General features: G+C 28.9%; 2 protein-coding genes across 3 annotated transcripts; one reads left to right on the forward strand and one right to left on the reverse strand.

Annotated features, from left to right (window-relative positions):
• The first annotated feature begins 358 nt into the window (after positions 1-358).
• On the forward strand, positions 359-3,726 carry LOC115724758 (meiotic recombination protein SPO11-1). Of its 2 annotated transcripts, none has more exons than XM_030654100.2 (15): positions 359-551; positions 669-768; positions 876-949; positions 1,054-1,155; positions 1,351-1,424; positions 1,650-1,666; positions 1,987-2,056; positions 2,147-2,183; positions 2,288-2,335; positions 2,423-2,481; positions 2,557-2,588; positions 2,683-2,788; positions 2,888-3,008; positions 3,085-3,148; positions 3,236-3,726. In XM_030654100.2, the coding sequence occupies exons 1-15, from the start codon at positions 473-475 to the stop codon at positions 3,360-3,362; spliced, it is 1,110 nt and encodes a 369-aa protein (XP_030509960.2). In that variant the 5' UTR covers positions 359-472; the 3' UTR covers positions 3,363-3,726. The 2 variants fall into 2 exon arrangements, with proteins under 2 accessions (XP_030509960.2, XP_060972810.1); XM_061116827.1 differs by having other exon boundaries at positions 3,218-3,369.
• A 5,788-nt stretch (positions 3,727-9,514) lies between these two features.
• Positions 9,515-10,602, reverse strand: LOC115694727 (uncharacterized). Its single transcript, XM_030621815.2, has one exon. It carries the CDS (start codon positions 10,493-10,495, stop codon positions 9,695-9,697), a length of 801 nt encoding a protein of 266 aa, XP_030477675.2. The 5' UTR covers positions 10,496-10,602; the 3' UTR covers positions 9,515-9,694.
• Positions 10,603-12,907: the final 2,305 nt, after the last annotated feature.

Below are 12,907 nucleotides of genomic sequence, written 5' to 3' on the forward strand. Positions count from 1 at the left end.
AGTTTAATAAAATGTTAAGTTTTTATACTACAATTATTCTTGTGACACATGACCACATAAACAAATGGTTTCAAGAAGATAACTAAAAAGGATATTGCACCAAAAAATCTATAGAAGAATTTAAATGCAATAAAGTAAACTATATAAAGATTTTAATGTAATAAAGTGAATTATATAAAATATTTATGCTGTAAATATTTCACAATTTTATAATTTGAACAAATTTTAGCAACAAAATAATTAAAGTGGAAATGATATGAAATATGTTTTTCTTTCTCCTTCTACAAGTTTGATAAAATTAGAACTTTAATTTTGCGTATGATTTTTTCTATTTAATATTTTTAAGTAAATGGTCAGGCCACGTGTCAAAACGACTTAAAAGGGGCGGGAAGAGTCTCAAAACGACGTCGTATCACTGAAACACCAACCATTTCCGAACAAAGCTTTGGTTGGAAAATTCATAAACCCAAAAATGGAGGGAAAATATCGGAGAAGAAGAAGCTCACAACCAAAACCAGAACCAGGCGATTCGGTGAAGAACAATATCAAAGGTAATTCCTCTTCAGCTTTGAGCATTGAGTTCCAATCACCTCTAATTTCATTCATTCAATTCATTCCCTTCGATCAATTTGTATATATATATGTTTTATTTTTTTTGTCATCTCCAGAATTTACTCGAGCTATAGTTGAAGATCTTTGCAAAGGACGGTCTCCTGTAATTTCAATCGATCGTTTCAGTAGCTACTGCACCAATTCAGATTCTATCTGGTTCAGTTTTTCTCTCTCTCTAATGTTTTAGTTACCAAATAGGGTTAAGATTTAGTTGTTTTTGTTGTTTTTGGTAGTTATGGAGTGTTTAATATTGACAAATGCAGTTGTTGTAGCTCTGATTTTCCTAATGGGAGGGAAATTCTTACATTTAAGAGGGAAAACCAAGTGCATAGAATTGGTGGGTTGTGTTTATTTTTTTTATTTGAATCATTAAGACTTTGAATTGTGTTTATATATAATATGTTTGATGATTGGTATCTGCCTTTTTTGGTCCTCTTTCAGATGTTCTGCTGAGGGTTCTGTTGATTGTGCAGAAGCTTTTGCAAGAAAACAAACATGGTTCTAAAAGAGATATATATTACATGCACCCAGCTGTATTTTCAGGTGAGTTTTTTTCTTGAATTTCAGTTCAGATTTTGGTTATAAATGTATTCTTGATGTTTCATGTGATGATGTGAAATTCACACTTTTCAAAGTCTGAAAGCTGAATTTGTCTTCTTGGAAGATGTTGATTACTGTTTCCAATTGATGTTCACCGGGCTCTTAAAGTAATCCTCAATGCTAATTTTTGCAATACAGATCAGTCAGTTGTAGACCGGGCAATCAATGATATATGCATCCTTATGCAGTGCAGTAGACACAATTTAAATGTGGTGGGTACGCTTCATACATTTCATTTACAAACATGAGACAATTTATCAAGTTTCTGTGTCAAATAATAGAGGATTAATCAAGATAGTCAATCAAATGAAGAGACATTGTCTTTTTTTCTGTAATTCAAATGTAGTTTCAGCGACACTTCTTAGGCTGCATGCATGAGCTGCTTTTTTAAGCTACATTCAGCTTCTGAGATTCTTCACTTTCCATCATTATTGCAGGTTTCTGTTGGAAAGGGGTATGCACCTGAGCTCACGTCATGGCATAAGTTAATGTCTTCATTTTTAATCATATTCTAAATGGAAAATTTTGAATTTTGTTTTCGGATATGCAATTTTTGGTCTGTAATCTGATGTTTCCTTCTCATGTTAATTACCTTCATTGTAGCCATTAAAATGCATTGTGACCACATATCTAATGTTTTCACTTTCTTGGAGTGAAGCTAAATCGTAGAAGAAATAATGTTGTATCTTTTCCTCAGTTAATTTGCCATTACTATAGGCATGCATTAGGGGTAGTTACCCATCAGTCTTTAACTAGCTAACATTCTTGTTATAGGTTTGTGATGGGATGGCTAAGATTCTCAGAATCTGAAAAGATATTTGATTGCATAAATAGGCCAAGCACGGTAAGAATGGAGGATATACTTATGCTCTGGAATATATCTTCTTCTTTCCTCTGTATTTGAGTTCTATCTCTGCCTTTGGGTTACTTACAGGCTCACCCAATTCCTGTTCACGTTGAAGAAGTTAAAGGTATCTAGACCTTTGAGAAACATGATTTAGATAATAACTTAGTTCAATGTCTTTTGATAAAATTTGCTCAAAGAGATAGAAATTTCCTTTACTCTGTCTTGCAGATGTAGTTAGTATTGCCAAATACATTCTTGTTGTGGAGAAAGAATCAGGTACCTTAGTTGTTTAGCCATCCAAGTTGCTTGGATTACTAGATGCATTTCTATCAACTAAACTTGTATTGTTATATATTGGCCTAGTGTTCCAACGATTGGCAAATGACCAATTCTGCAACAAAAACCGTTGCATTGTTATCACGGTAAGAGTACCTGTCATATGAATCTTAAACATACTTTAGATATGTGGCCATTACACCTCTTTGTTTTCATTACAGGGACGAGGTTATCCTGATATTCCTACGAGAAGGTACCAATTCCATTCTTTTCTAAATAAGCTAAGATGAATATTTTTGTACTTTCAGCTATATTGATTTCTCCTAATCTGTAAAAACTTTGACCAGGTTTTTGCGTCTTCTTATTGATACTTTGCATCTCCCCGCATATTGTTTGGTAGATTGTGATCCTTACGGGTTTGACATTTTGTGTACATATCGATTTGGCTCTATGGTTAGGCATCTTGACACTGAATTATCTACTTTCCATGCTTGCTTGTACATAATTGTTAGTTTTCTCATCTAATCTAAACTCACTCTTCTGTTATTTAAGCAAATGGCATACGATTCAAAAAATTTAAGGGTCCCAGAAATAAAATGGATTGGAGTTTTTCCTTCAGATTTTGACAAGTATTGTATTCCAAACCAGTGTTTTCTTCCTTTGACACCAGAAGGTGAGAAATGGACTGGTCTTTAATAAATCTTAATCTTCCAGTTGTGATCTTAACCGATGAGTTATAACTTTTTCAGACAAAAGGAAAACTGAATCCATGTTACTCAGATGCTATTTACAAAGAGAGGTGCCGCAATGGAGGTAAACCTCCTTGTGCTTTTTCGATGCTAACCTTTTTTGGCTGGCTATGATTGGTATAATGTACAATAGTTTCTTTTAACTTGAAAGAGTGGAGCTAGAGGTGATGCTGCAAAGAGGAGTGAAGTTCGAGATAGAAGCATTATCTGTTCGCGCCTTATCTTTTTTATCAGAGGAGTACCTACCATCTAAAATTCAAGGTGGACTCTATATCTAATCTAATCTCTTGAAAAATGGCCTGTCTGCATAAGTGTTACATTAGCAAAGTTTAATGATTCAAATAACACTATTGGGAATCCGCCCAAGAGGCATGGAGTTTGAGTCTTTCCTTCTTAAATTCGAGTTTTAGAGATTTATAGGTATTAACAAAACAAAAAACAGGATTGGGAGCACTGTAATTAATCGAAAGTAAAATAAAACATTATGGTTATTATTTTCATTATTGTTAACATTAGATAATATGAGGTTTTGCCTCATCTATTGGAATAGTATCCACAGGCTCTCTATTGTAAATCTCACTGTAATTTAACATTGAAGAATCTATGATGTGTGGATTTAAAAATTTATTACTCTTCATGTTTCAATATTGCTCTGTTAATATTAAATAGCTTTTCACTTTAGATGGAAGCAACAATAGTTGGCTAACATAATAGAAATGCTCTTTATAGTTTTCAAACATATAGGAATGAAATTTTGTGTTTATATTCTAAAAGGTGATCGGTTTTAAAACTCCATTGATTTGGTTCTGAAAAATGTAGAACTGAAACTGTACATAGGCAAATCTATTTAAGTTTTAGATTTTGTTTGGTAGAAAGGAAAAGTTGGAGGAAAGAAAATAGAGAAGAGAAAAAGTGAAAGAAAATGGTAAAAATAGAAGGTGAAATATAGGGTGGGACCTACCAATATTAGGGATTCTACTAATCTTTGTTCAAATTAATCTCTTTTTTCAGGTGATTGCTTCCTAGATTGAATCAAGAGAGTTACTTAGATAGATAAACATACAATACAATTATTAAAACTTTATCAAAAATTGACTTGGCCATACCTCTCTTCATCTTAATGGTCAATTATAAGACAAGGAAATCTCACAATTATCATTTAAAAAAAAAAAAGAAAAACTTTCTTTGATTGATAATGTGGAATACCCTTAGCTAGTTTGATTTATAATTTAGCTTTGTATGAAAATAGTATGTGGAAAAAGTTACAAAACTAAAAGAAAAATGAATTTTTAAGAACATATGAAGAACTCAATAATGTATAATGACTATGATTAATCACTATCAATATACTCTATAAAAATTAATCATTGGAAGCTCTATTATAAATAATAAAGGAGCAAGTTCCTAGAAGAAACCACACTTTGAATAGTCTTAATCAAACTCATAGTATAATTAACAAAACAATAGAGTGATTATTTGGTGGATACCATAAGATTTATGAGATTGAAGATCTTTTTATTTTATAGGAGGTGGCAGATTTTTGGTCTCATAAAATGTTCATCAAGTTATTTGGTGTTTGTATTTTGTTGCTTTACAATTATGTATTTGATTATTATTTCATTCATAAATTGAGCATTCAAATCATATAGTGAAAAATTCCAAGATTGTTGTATACATTATGGGGTCCAAAACCAAATTATTAAAAAGCTTAAGTCTTTTTAATGATTTTATGTTCGTACAACTATTGTACATTTTATTTTATTCTCTTAATTGGCTAACCATAGAATGCATGTATACATATATATAATCTATATAAATACACTTATATATATATATATATATAGAGACCCCACTTCCCATTTGATTGCAAAAAACCACATTATTTTGAAGAATCCAAAAATGAATCCATGTTAGCTGCTTTCCTTATCGATCTCAAAGTATACAATCATTCAACTCATAATTATTTTTTTAAAAAAAACTCAATCATTCAGTCTTGGCCACGTGCACATACAAATGTTTTTGCTTGGAACAATCTTGTTCTCTTGTTCTTTGATCTCATCTTTATTATATAGATATAGATATAAATATATATATATATATATATATATATATACTTTAATATTGTGTCTGTGGTTATGTACAACCTCACTAATGATTTCTTCCACTTGAAGACATGAAGAATAAACATGGATTTATAAGTACATTGTAATTCTAATACTTAGAAATGATGTTTAGAAAGTAAGACTCGATTGGATATTGTTGAATTAATAATATTGTAAGTTAAGAAACATGGAGAAATAAATTAATTGATCATTTTTGCCAATAATAAATTAATAATATAGAGTTATAATTTTTTTTTTAATGAGATAAGAGATTTTTGTTTTTTGGAATGAAATGAATATAAGAGATTGGATGGGATAAAATTAAATTAAAATTTTGATCATATTATCAAATTTATTCAATCTAATCTTACATTACTCGATTTTATTATTAGAGAATTTGTTGTCGTGATCAATGGCGGAGCTAGACTGAAATTCAGGGAAAAGAAATATTTTTTTTTTTTATTATTTCTTACATATAATTTTAAAAAAAAAAATCAAAAAAATTTGGGAGACCATGGCATCCTCCAACTCCCTAGCTTCTTAGTGTTCGTGATATATGCATTTATTTATGAGCATTGTTTTTGGGCACAAGTGGTGTCTAGCACCTCTAGACATGTCATCTTGCGATTGAGTATCGATACTCCCTAAAAGTTATTATATTAAACTATATGAGACCCGATACTTAGTTGGACCATTAACGATATTGATACGTAAGAATGTGTTAGGCACTACTAGTGTCCTTTAACATTTTTCTTCATTTATTTATCGATTTTCTTTTCAGAAAAATAGGACAATCAATTAATAAAAATAGTTTAGATTTTAAATCAATCTAGTATGTTGACAAATTAAGAGAATTTGTGACAGACAAAGTTTAGTGATTCGTAAAGAGAAAGACTAGGTAAGTTGTGCAATCCTAGATCGTTTGAAAAAATAGGACAATCAATTAATAAATCAATCTAGTATGCTGACAAATTAAGAGAATTTGTGACAGTCAAAGTTTAGTAATTCGTAAAGAGAAAGACTAGGTAAGTTGTGTAATCCCACATCGTTTGAAAAATGTCAAGTGATGATTCTAAGACTGTATAAATATAGGATTACATAATCAAAGAAGACTTAAATGGATTGATGAGTACTACTTCCCTTAATAAGATATATTTTTTTTTTTTTGATAGCTCATTACTTAAGAACTTGTGCTTTTGAGAGACATATTTAATAATTGTGTTATATTTTGAATTTTCGACACGTTTAATAATCATTTCATGTCACAATCGTGGTGGCATGTTTAATAATCGTGTTAAGATGATAACATGAATAATTTATCATAGATTTCATAATTTTTTTCCTTTAATTATCCTATTTGTTTTGTACCATGACACATTAATCGTGTTATTGTGTCTATATTTGAGTTATTAATATGTTTCACAATTGTGTTACATTTGTATTTATCTTTGATATCGTGTATCATAATTGTGTTGACATAACAAAACTATAACACGAATTACTAACCCTATTGAATATCAATGGCATGAATTAGTAAAACTCTAGCATTTCTCTCCAATTAGTTTAAATATTAATACATGTAGACAGAAGCTAGCTAGGAGAACAAACAAATCTACTTAATTTATTGAGTGTGATTTTTCACTTTGAGGAGGACCCATTTCAGAGAGAATCATAAATATAATGTGAATCCATATGAAGAGAGAAAGTGAAAACGAAAGCTTATGATGTTTCAACCACATGAGTGTAAAGCTTTCCACTCATTTTTACTATCACAACATTACAATATTAAAAGTCCTTTTCACTAGAGAAAACCAAAGTTTCTATACTTTGTTTTCAACAATAGTAGATCCATATACATACATATATAGGTACATGATTTTGTCTCGTGATGTACTTTCACGGAATGTATTCCGTGATGTACGACAGCCATTAGATGGGGGAGTTATTTGATCTGAGGGCTGTGGTTTGTCTAGGGGTAATTAGGGTTAAAAAATGGTAACGTACTCTGAGACACATCTAATGTACCCTGAGACCCATCTAATGTACCACGGAATACATTCCATGAAAGTAGATCACGGGACAAAATCATGTCCTTACATATATATATATATATATATATATAAAAAAGATAGGGAACATATGCTCTTTTAGTATATTTCCTATTTTTACAATATATTATTTTGTATTGTACGTTTTCTATAATAGTTATCGAGTGTCAAAATTAAAGCAGAAGAAAATGATCTCGATATGCTGTAATTTAAATTATTTTTATTTTTACAGTATATCCTGATCTCGATATTATATGTAATATATTTAAATTACAGTATATATATTTAAGGTAATACTAAAAAAAATTACTACTTTAATAACAATTTTTTACTCACAATATAAATTTTTTTATGACTAAATGTAATTTTTAGTCACAATAAAAAATTACTTGTGACTAAAATATAGTATTTATATACAAGTTGTCACTAATTTAATTTTATTCACAACAAATATTGTGACTAAAAATACATTAAGAATTGTAACTAAAAATATACTTAATCACAATAAATTGCAATTTTTGTGACGGGACCTTTTCGTAACAACATAAGAATAATGATTTATAATTAGTTACAACTTTTTTACTTTTAGATACAAGTTTTGTTGGGACTAAAAGTAAATTTTTTGTGGTGTAACATATTATATGATCTAAATATTGGAGATCAGATTATTATTTTATACAGACTTAAATTATAAAAAACCGCAACAATCGTTATTAACATAATATATTAGAATTATACATTGTTGTAAACATAAGAAACCAAATATATTAATAAAATACCTAAAAAGACATGTAATTTACTCTCAACTAATAGCTCAATACAATAGAAGAATAGGAGAGCAAAGTATTTATTTATTGTTTTTTTTTTTCAAGTAGAAAGGAGAATTAGTCATTGAATGAATATTCCATATGTGATCACTAAAATGAAATTTGTCAGTTTTTATTATTTTTATTCCAAATAAAAGTTAGTGATGAATTTGATTCCATAGGGATCTTTCTGATTTAATTAATGTATTGCTGTTTTTGGGTGAAGTGCTGTTTCAAACAAGTGAAATTCTTGTCACATCTAGCTATATTATCTCATATTTGCTCCCCACTATATATGGATGAGAATATATATCTACATCTATATAAATATATTTATATATTATATATTTATGCATGCATGTAGAGAGGTGTATTTTTTTTAATATATCACTATATAATAATAATAATGTTTACTTTCTAGTTTATAAATTCTATTTCTAATTTTAATATGTGATTTGATTTCATTCATTATTAAATAAATTTTGATCTAATAATGTAATTTAAAAATAAAAAAAAAAACTACAAAAATATGTATATTTTTTATAATATGTTATTATATTAAACAGAGAGTACTTATAATATAATAGATATTAGAGGTGGTGGTAATATAAACAATCAATGTTTACCGAAAGAACATATTTAACTAACATGTGGGGAGCAGTATTCGTAAATTTATAAACATGAGAAATTTGCACTCTAAAGAAATTAGACACTAAAAAAGAAATATCTACTAACAAACAATGAAAATTCGAGACAGTCTTATTGAATATAAAAAGTGTAATCTAGTTAGATTTTTTATTTACATAATTATATAGCCATGAATTAATTAACTTATATCTATCTAAAAATTAGGTAGATTTTCATAGTGAATGAGTTCATCAGGGTCAGTAACTCATGGGGTGGCATACCCACATGCACTTTTGTTATGTTTTGAAATTGAATTATATAATATATATAATAATTCCAACCCTTTATTAAATTATTATAAATCAATCAATATTAGCTCCATATACCAAACAAATGAAGTTATTATAATCAATTTTTGTCATAGCACACAATTGTAGGTCCATCTACCACATTTAGATTCATTTTAATAAGCATCATTTTCATGTATGGGGACTCCTCATTATATGTCCATGTTACAATCATTGATAATTACTATCTCTCTATTTCATAATTTTATTATATAACTATTAAGTACTTAATTTCTAATTGGTTGACTTGATATTAGAGTCATCAGATTTTCCAATCAACTAACCTCTCACTATATAGTTTTACTATTTTGATGTTCTCATGAATTGTACGGACACCAATTGTTTTTCATGCCTTAGCACAATCCAAATCATTTGAAGTGAAAGTATCATCATCATCATCATCATAATTATATACCAAAAGGTCTAAAATAAGAAGAAGAAGAATATAATATATATATTTATATATATATATATATATACTATAATTATTAAGAGATTATACATTAATTACACAACTTTATAATTTACTCATCAAAATTACAAGGCTAGAAGTAGAAAATTCCTAGAGCTCATAACAAAGACATAATAATAAATATGAACACTATGAGAGAAAAGACTACTTGATTATATATCTACTCTTAATTACTACACTACTTTTACATATTTATATATATAAAAACTTAAACCATAATCAAGTGTTGTTGTGCTTCAATTCTTAACTCTTCTTTCATTCTTCTAATAAACTCATCAAACTTCTTGTTTAGTTCTTCTGTGCTAAGCTTTCCATTTCCCAATTCTTCTTCTTCTTCATCATCTTCATCTTCTGACCAACTAAATTCTTCTTCTTTTTCTTGAACTTGTACTAGTGAAGTTTCTTCTTCTTCTTCTTCTTTTTGATTATTCGAAACGGGGAATTCGCTTTCTTGTTCTTCATTCTTATGATCTTCCAAGATAGTTTTCACCTCTTCTTTGATGACAACATTCTCATCTTCATGATCATGATGATCATCCTTAATAGTCTCCAAAACCACAAGTACTTCTTTTGTTGGTGATGATGATGATGATGACATCAAATGAGATTGATCATCATGATGATGAGAATAAACATTATGATTATTCTTGGAATAATAACAAGATTGATCATGACCATCATGATCTTGAGGAGTATTGTTATTAGACAAAGACAAAGTTTTGATCAAGCCAGAATATTTGGCAAGAAAAACCAAGAGTCCATTGCATAGTAGAAAGATGCAATTTTTATCAATGGTATGAGTGAAAAGTTGGTAAGGAAATGTTGAAAGGTAGAAATTGAGAGAGTGAAGAAAAGAGAAGAAAGATGATTTAGAAAAGAAAAAAGAGAAGAGTAAAGAGAGTGAGATAATATTAACCATCTTTATTAGAGATTGAACATCTCTTAACTTTGCCAAGCTATGCATCTTATTTTGGCCCTTATTAATAATATTAGTACTAATTCTCTCCATTTTTTTTGGCTCTTAAGTGAAGAAAAAAGGGTATGAAATAGAAAAGAGTTTCAAGAGAGCTTTGAAGGGTTGTTTAACTTGTTTGTTGAGCATATATTAAACTATATGAAGAGCTTCACACACTTATATAGTACACCAAATTGAAAGACATGTAATGATGTGTATTGGGGTTTGGTTGTTTTTACCAAACTATCCTTGACCAACATGCAATAATATAATATATATGTATAATAAATATTAAAAAAGGAGAAAAGGGTATCTATTAAATATACTTAATAAATGGTGTTCCATTGATATACGTAGTGGGCTTTTGGGAATCTTTGTGATAAAGTCAAGTTTGCCCATTTGAGTAGAATTAATAGAAGAGAAGTATAGTAATAGTATGACATTGCCTTATTGACTATGTTGTACTTTAGAGCTGTCTTTTTATTTTTATTTTTTTTTGAAATATTAGGTAATAGTTATCTTAATGTGTGTGTTATATCAATTTGAGGTTGATTGTTCTTCTTTTGGCTTTATATGTATAATTGATACGTGGCAATTTCTTATGACATTGCTCTAAAGAAGAGGGACTTTAAAGGGTATATAGTAGTAGAGAAGTTCCATAATTGACCAATAATATATAGACTTTATAGTATAAATATGTGAGTTTCAATGGATATATATACATACATATCTACCATATATAATTTGGTCTTAAGATCTCATAATTAGGATTTATGTTCTTTTTAAGTGATGAGCTGTGACCCCTTTTAAGTTTTAAGAACTACATATGTTTTTACATGTAAAGTTTTTGTTATTTGTACTTTAGTCCTTATAAATTTAAATATTTTTCAATGATCTTTATTTTTGCCTCCCCTTTGTCCCTTGTTGCTGGCTCTTTCATATTTTAAAAAATATGTTGAGATTACACAATTTTTATGGGTAGGTAAAAGATATGCCATATCTCATATGTATGTGAGGATTTTGTGTATAAAAGCATGTGTTTTTATTATATAATAAAATTCTTAATTTTTCATATTATATAATAATGACTTCTCTAATTGATCACATAAATAAAAATTCAAAATTTAAAACCGGCCATGTGATATTTGTCAAACACTATATATTTCCCCACAAGTTAATATATTTATACATAGTAATTAATCATAGTAGGCATAAAATGGTGTTAGATTAAGTGATATAATGATTTGGTGTGTTATCATATAATTGGTTGTAGTTATTATAGGTAGCCGACTAATTTTGTGTTAAGCATTCCATGTGGCAAAATCCAAACCACAAAATTGACTACTTAATAATAAGACTACTTAACAATAACCTATCATATGAAACATAATTTGAATTTAGTGAAGAGCATTTTATAGTTTTGGACTAAAACATAACAAAAAAAAGAAAAATTAAAGGAGAAAGTCAATAATTCATTTTTCCCATACAATATTTTTTTTTTGGTAATTTTAAAAAATCTTCAAAAAAAAAAAATAGTTTACTGCTATATTTTAACACAATTCAAAAAATAAATAGCATACTAATAATGTTCTAAAAAGTAATAAGTCAATTTTGATACATTTTAAAAGTTATGTCTAGCTTTTTATAAAATATATAACAAGTTAAATTTTACACTAGGGGTGAACATTCAGGCAGGTATTGAGTTTCAAGAATGTTTGGGTTTAGGTCAGGCCCATTCCTGGGTTAAGGCGTGTTAAGCCCGTGTTTAGGGCCCACTCAAACCCAATATTCAAAATTTTTATACAGTATATTTTTTTGCATTGAAAAAAATAGTATTTTTTATAATTTTTTGTAAAAAGAGGCTCAATAATACTCACATTTTACTTTAGATAAAACATACACTCAACAAATTTTTTGAGCCCATTATTACTCAGGGTCGGCCCTGGTTCAGGTATTTGATTTCAGGCATGGGAAAAGCATTATCGAATCTTGCGGATGGAACTTGGACATGCGAAACTCGGATGGGTATGGAGCACGCCCAGACATGGCCTAAATTCAACACTCAAACCCGATCATATATGTAACCAAGTACACCCAAACCTACCCTTTTATTTTGCCTTTGTTTTTTTTTCTCTGAGTTTCTCGAAGCGGGTGCTAGGGTTGGGCAGATATAACGAGTTTCGGGCAATATGTGTAGTCCTATTTTACATTTCATCAAGAAAAGAATTAAAACATTTTGTTTATAATACATATCACGAATTATTGTAAATTCCACATTTATTTTACTATATTGTTAATGCCGATTTTGAAAAATAGTGGGTCATAAGAGAAAAGATATTTGTAGACCCTTATTTAGAGAAAAATATAGTATTTTTCAAAATTAATAAAAAAAAATGTATAATTTTAAAAGAAAATTTTTTATAGGCCCCTGAACTAGGTGGACTCTAGACACAAGCCTAACTCGCC

This window comes from Cannabis sativa, chromosome 6 (assembly GCF_029168945.1).
Source record: "Cannabis sativa cultivar Pink pepper isolate KNU-18-1 chromosome 6, ASM2916894v1, whole genome shotgun sequence".
NCBI classification, from domain to species: Eukaryota; Viridiplantae; Streptophyta; class Magnoliopsida; order Rosales; family Cannabaceae; genus Cannabis; species Cannabis sativa.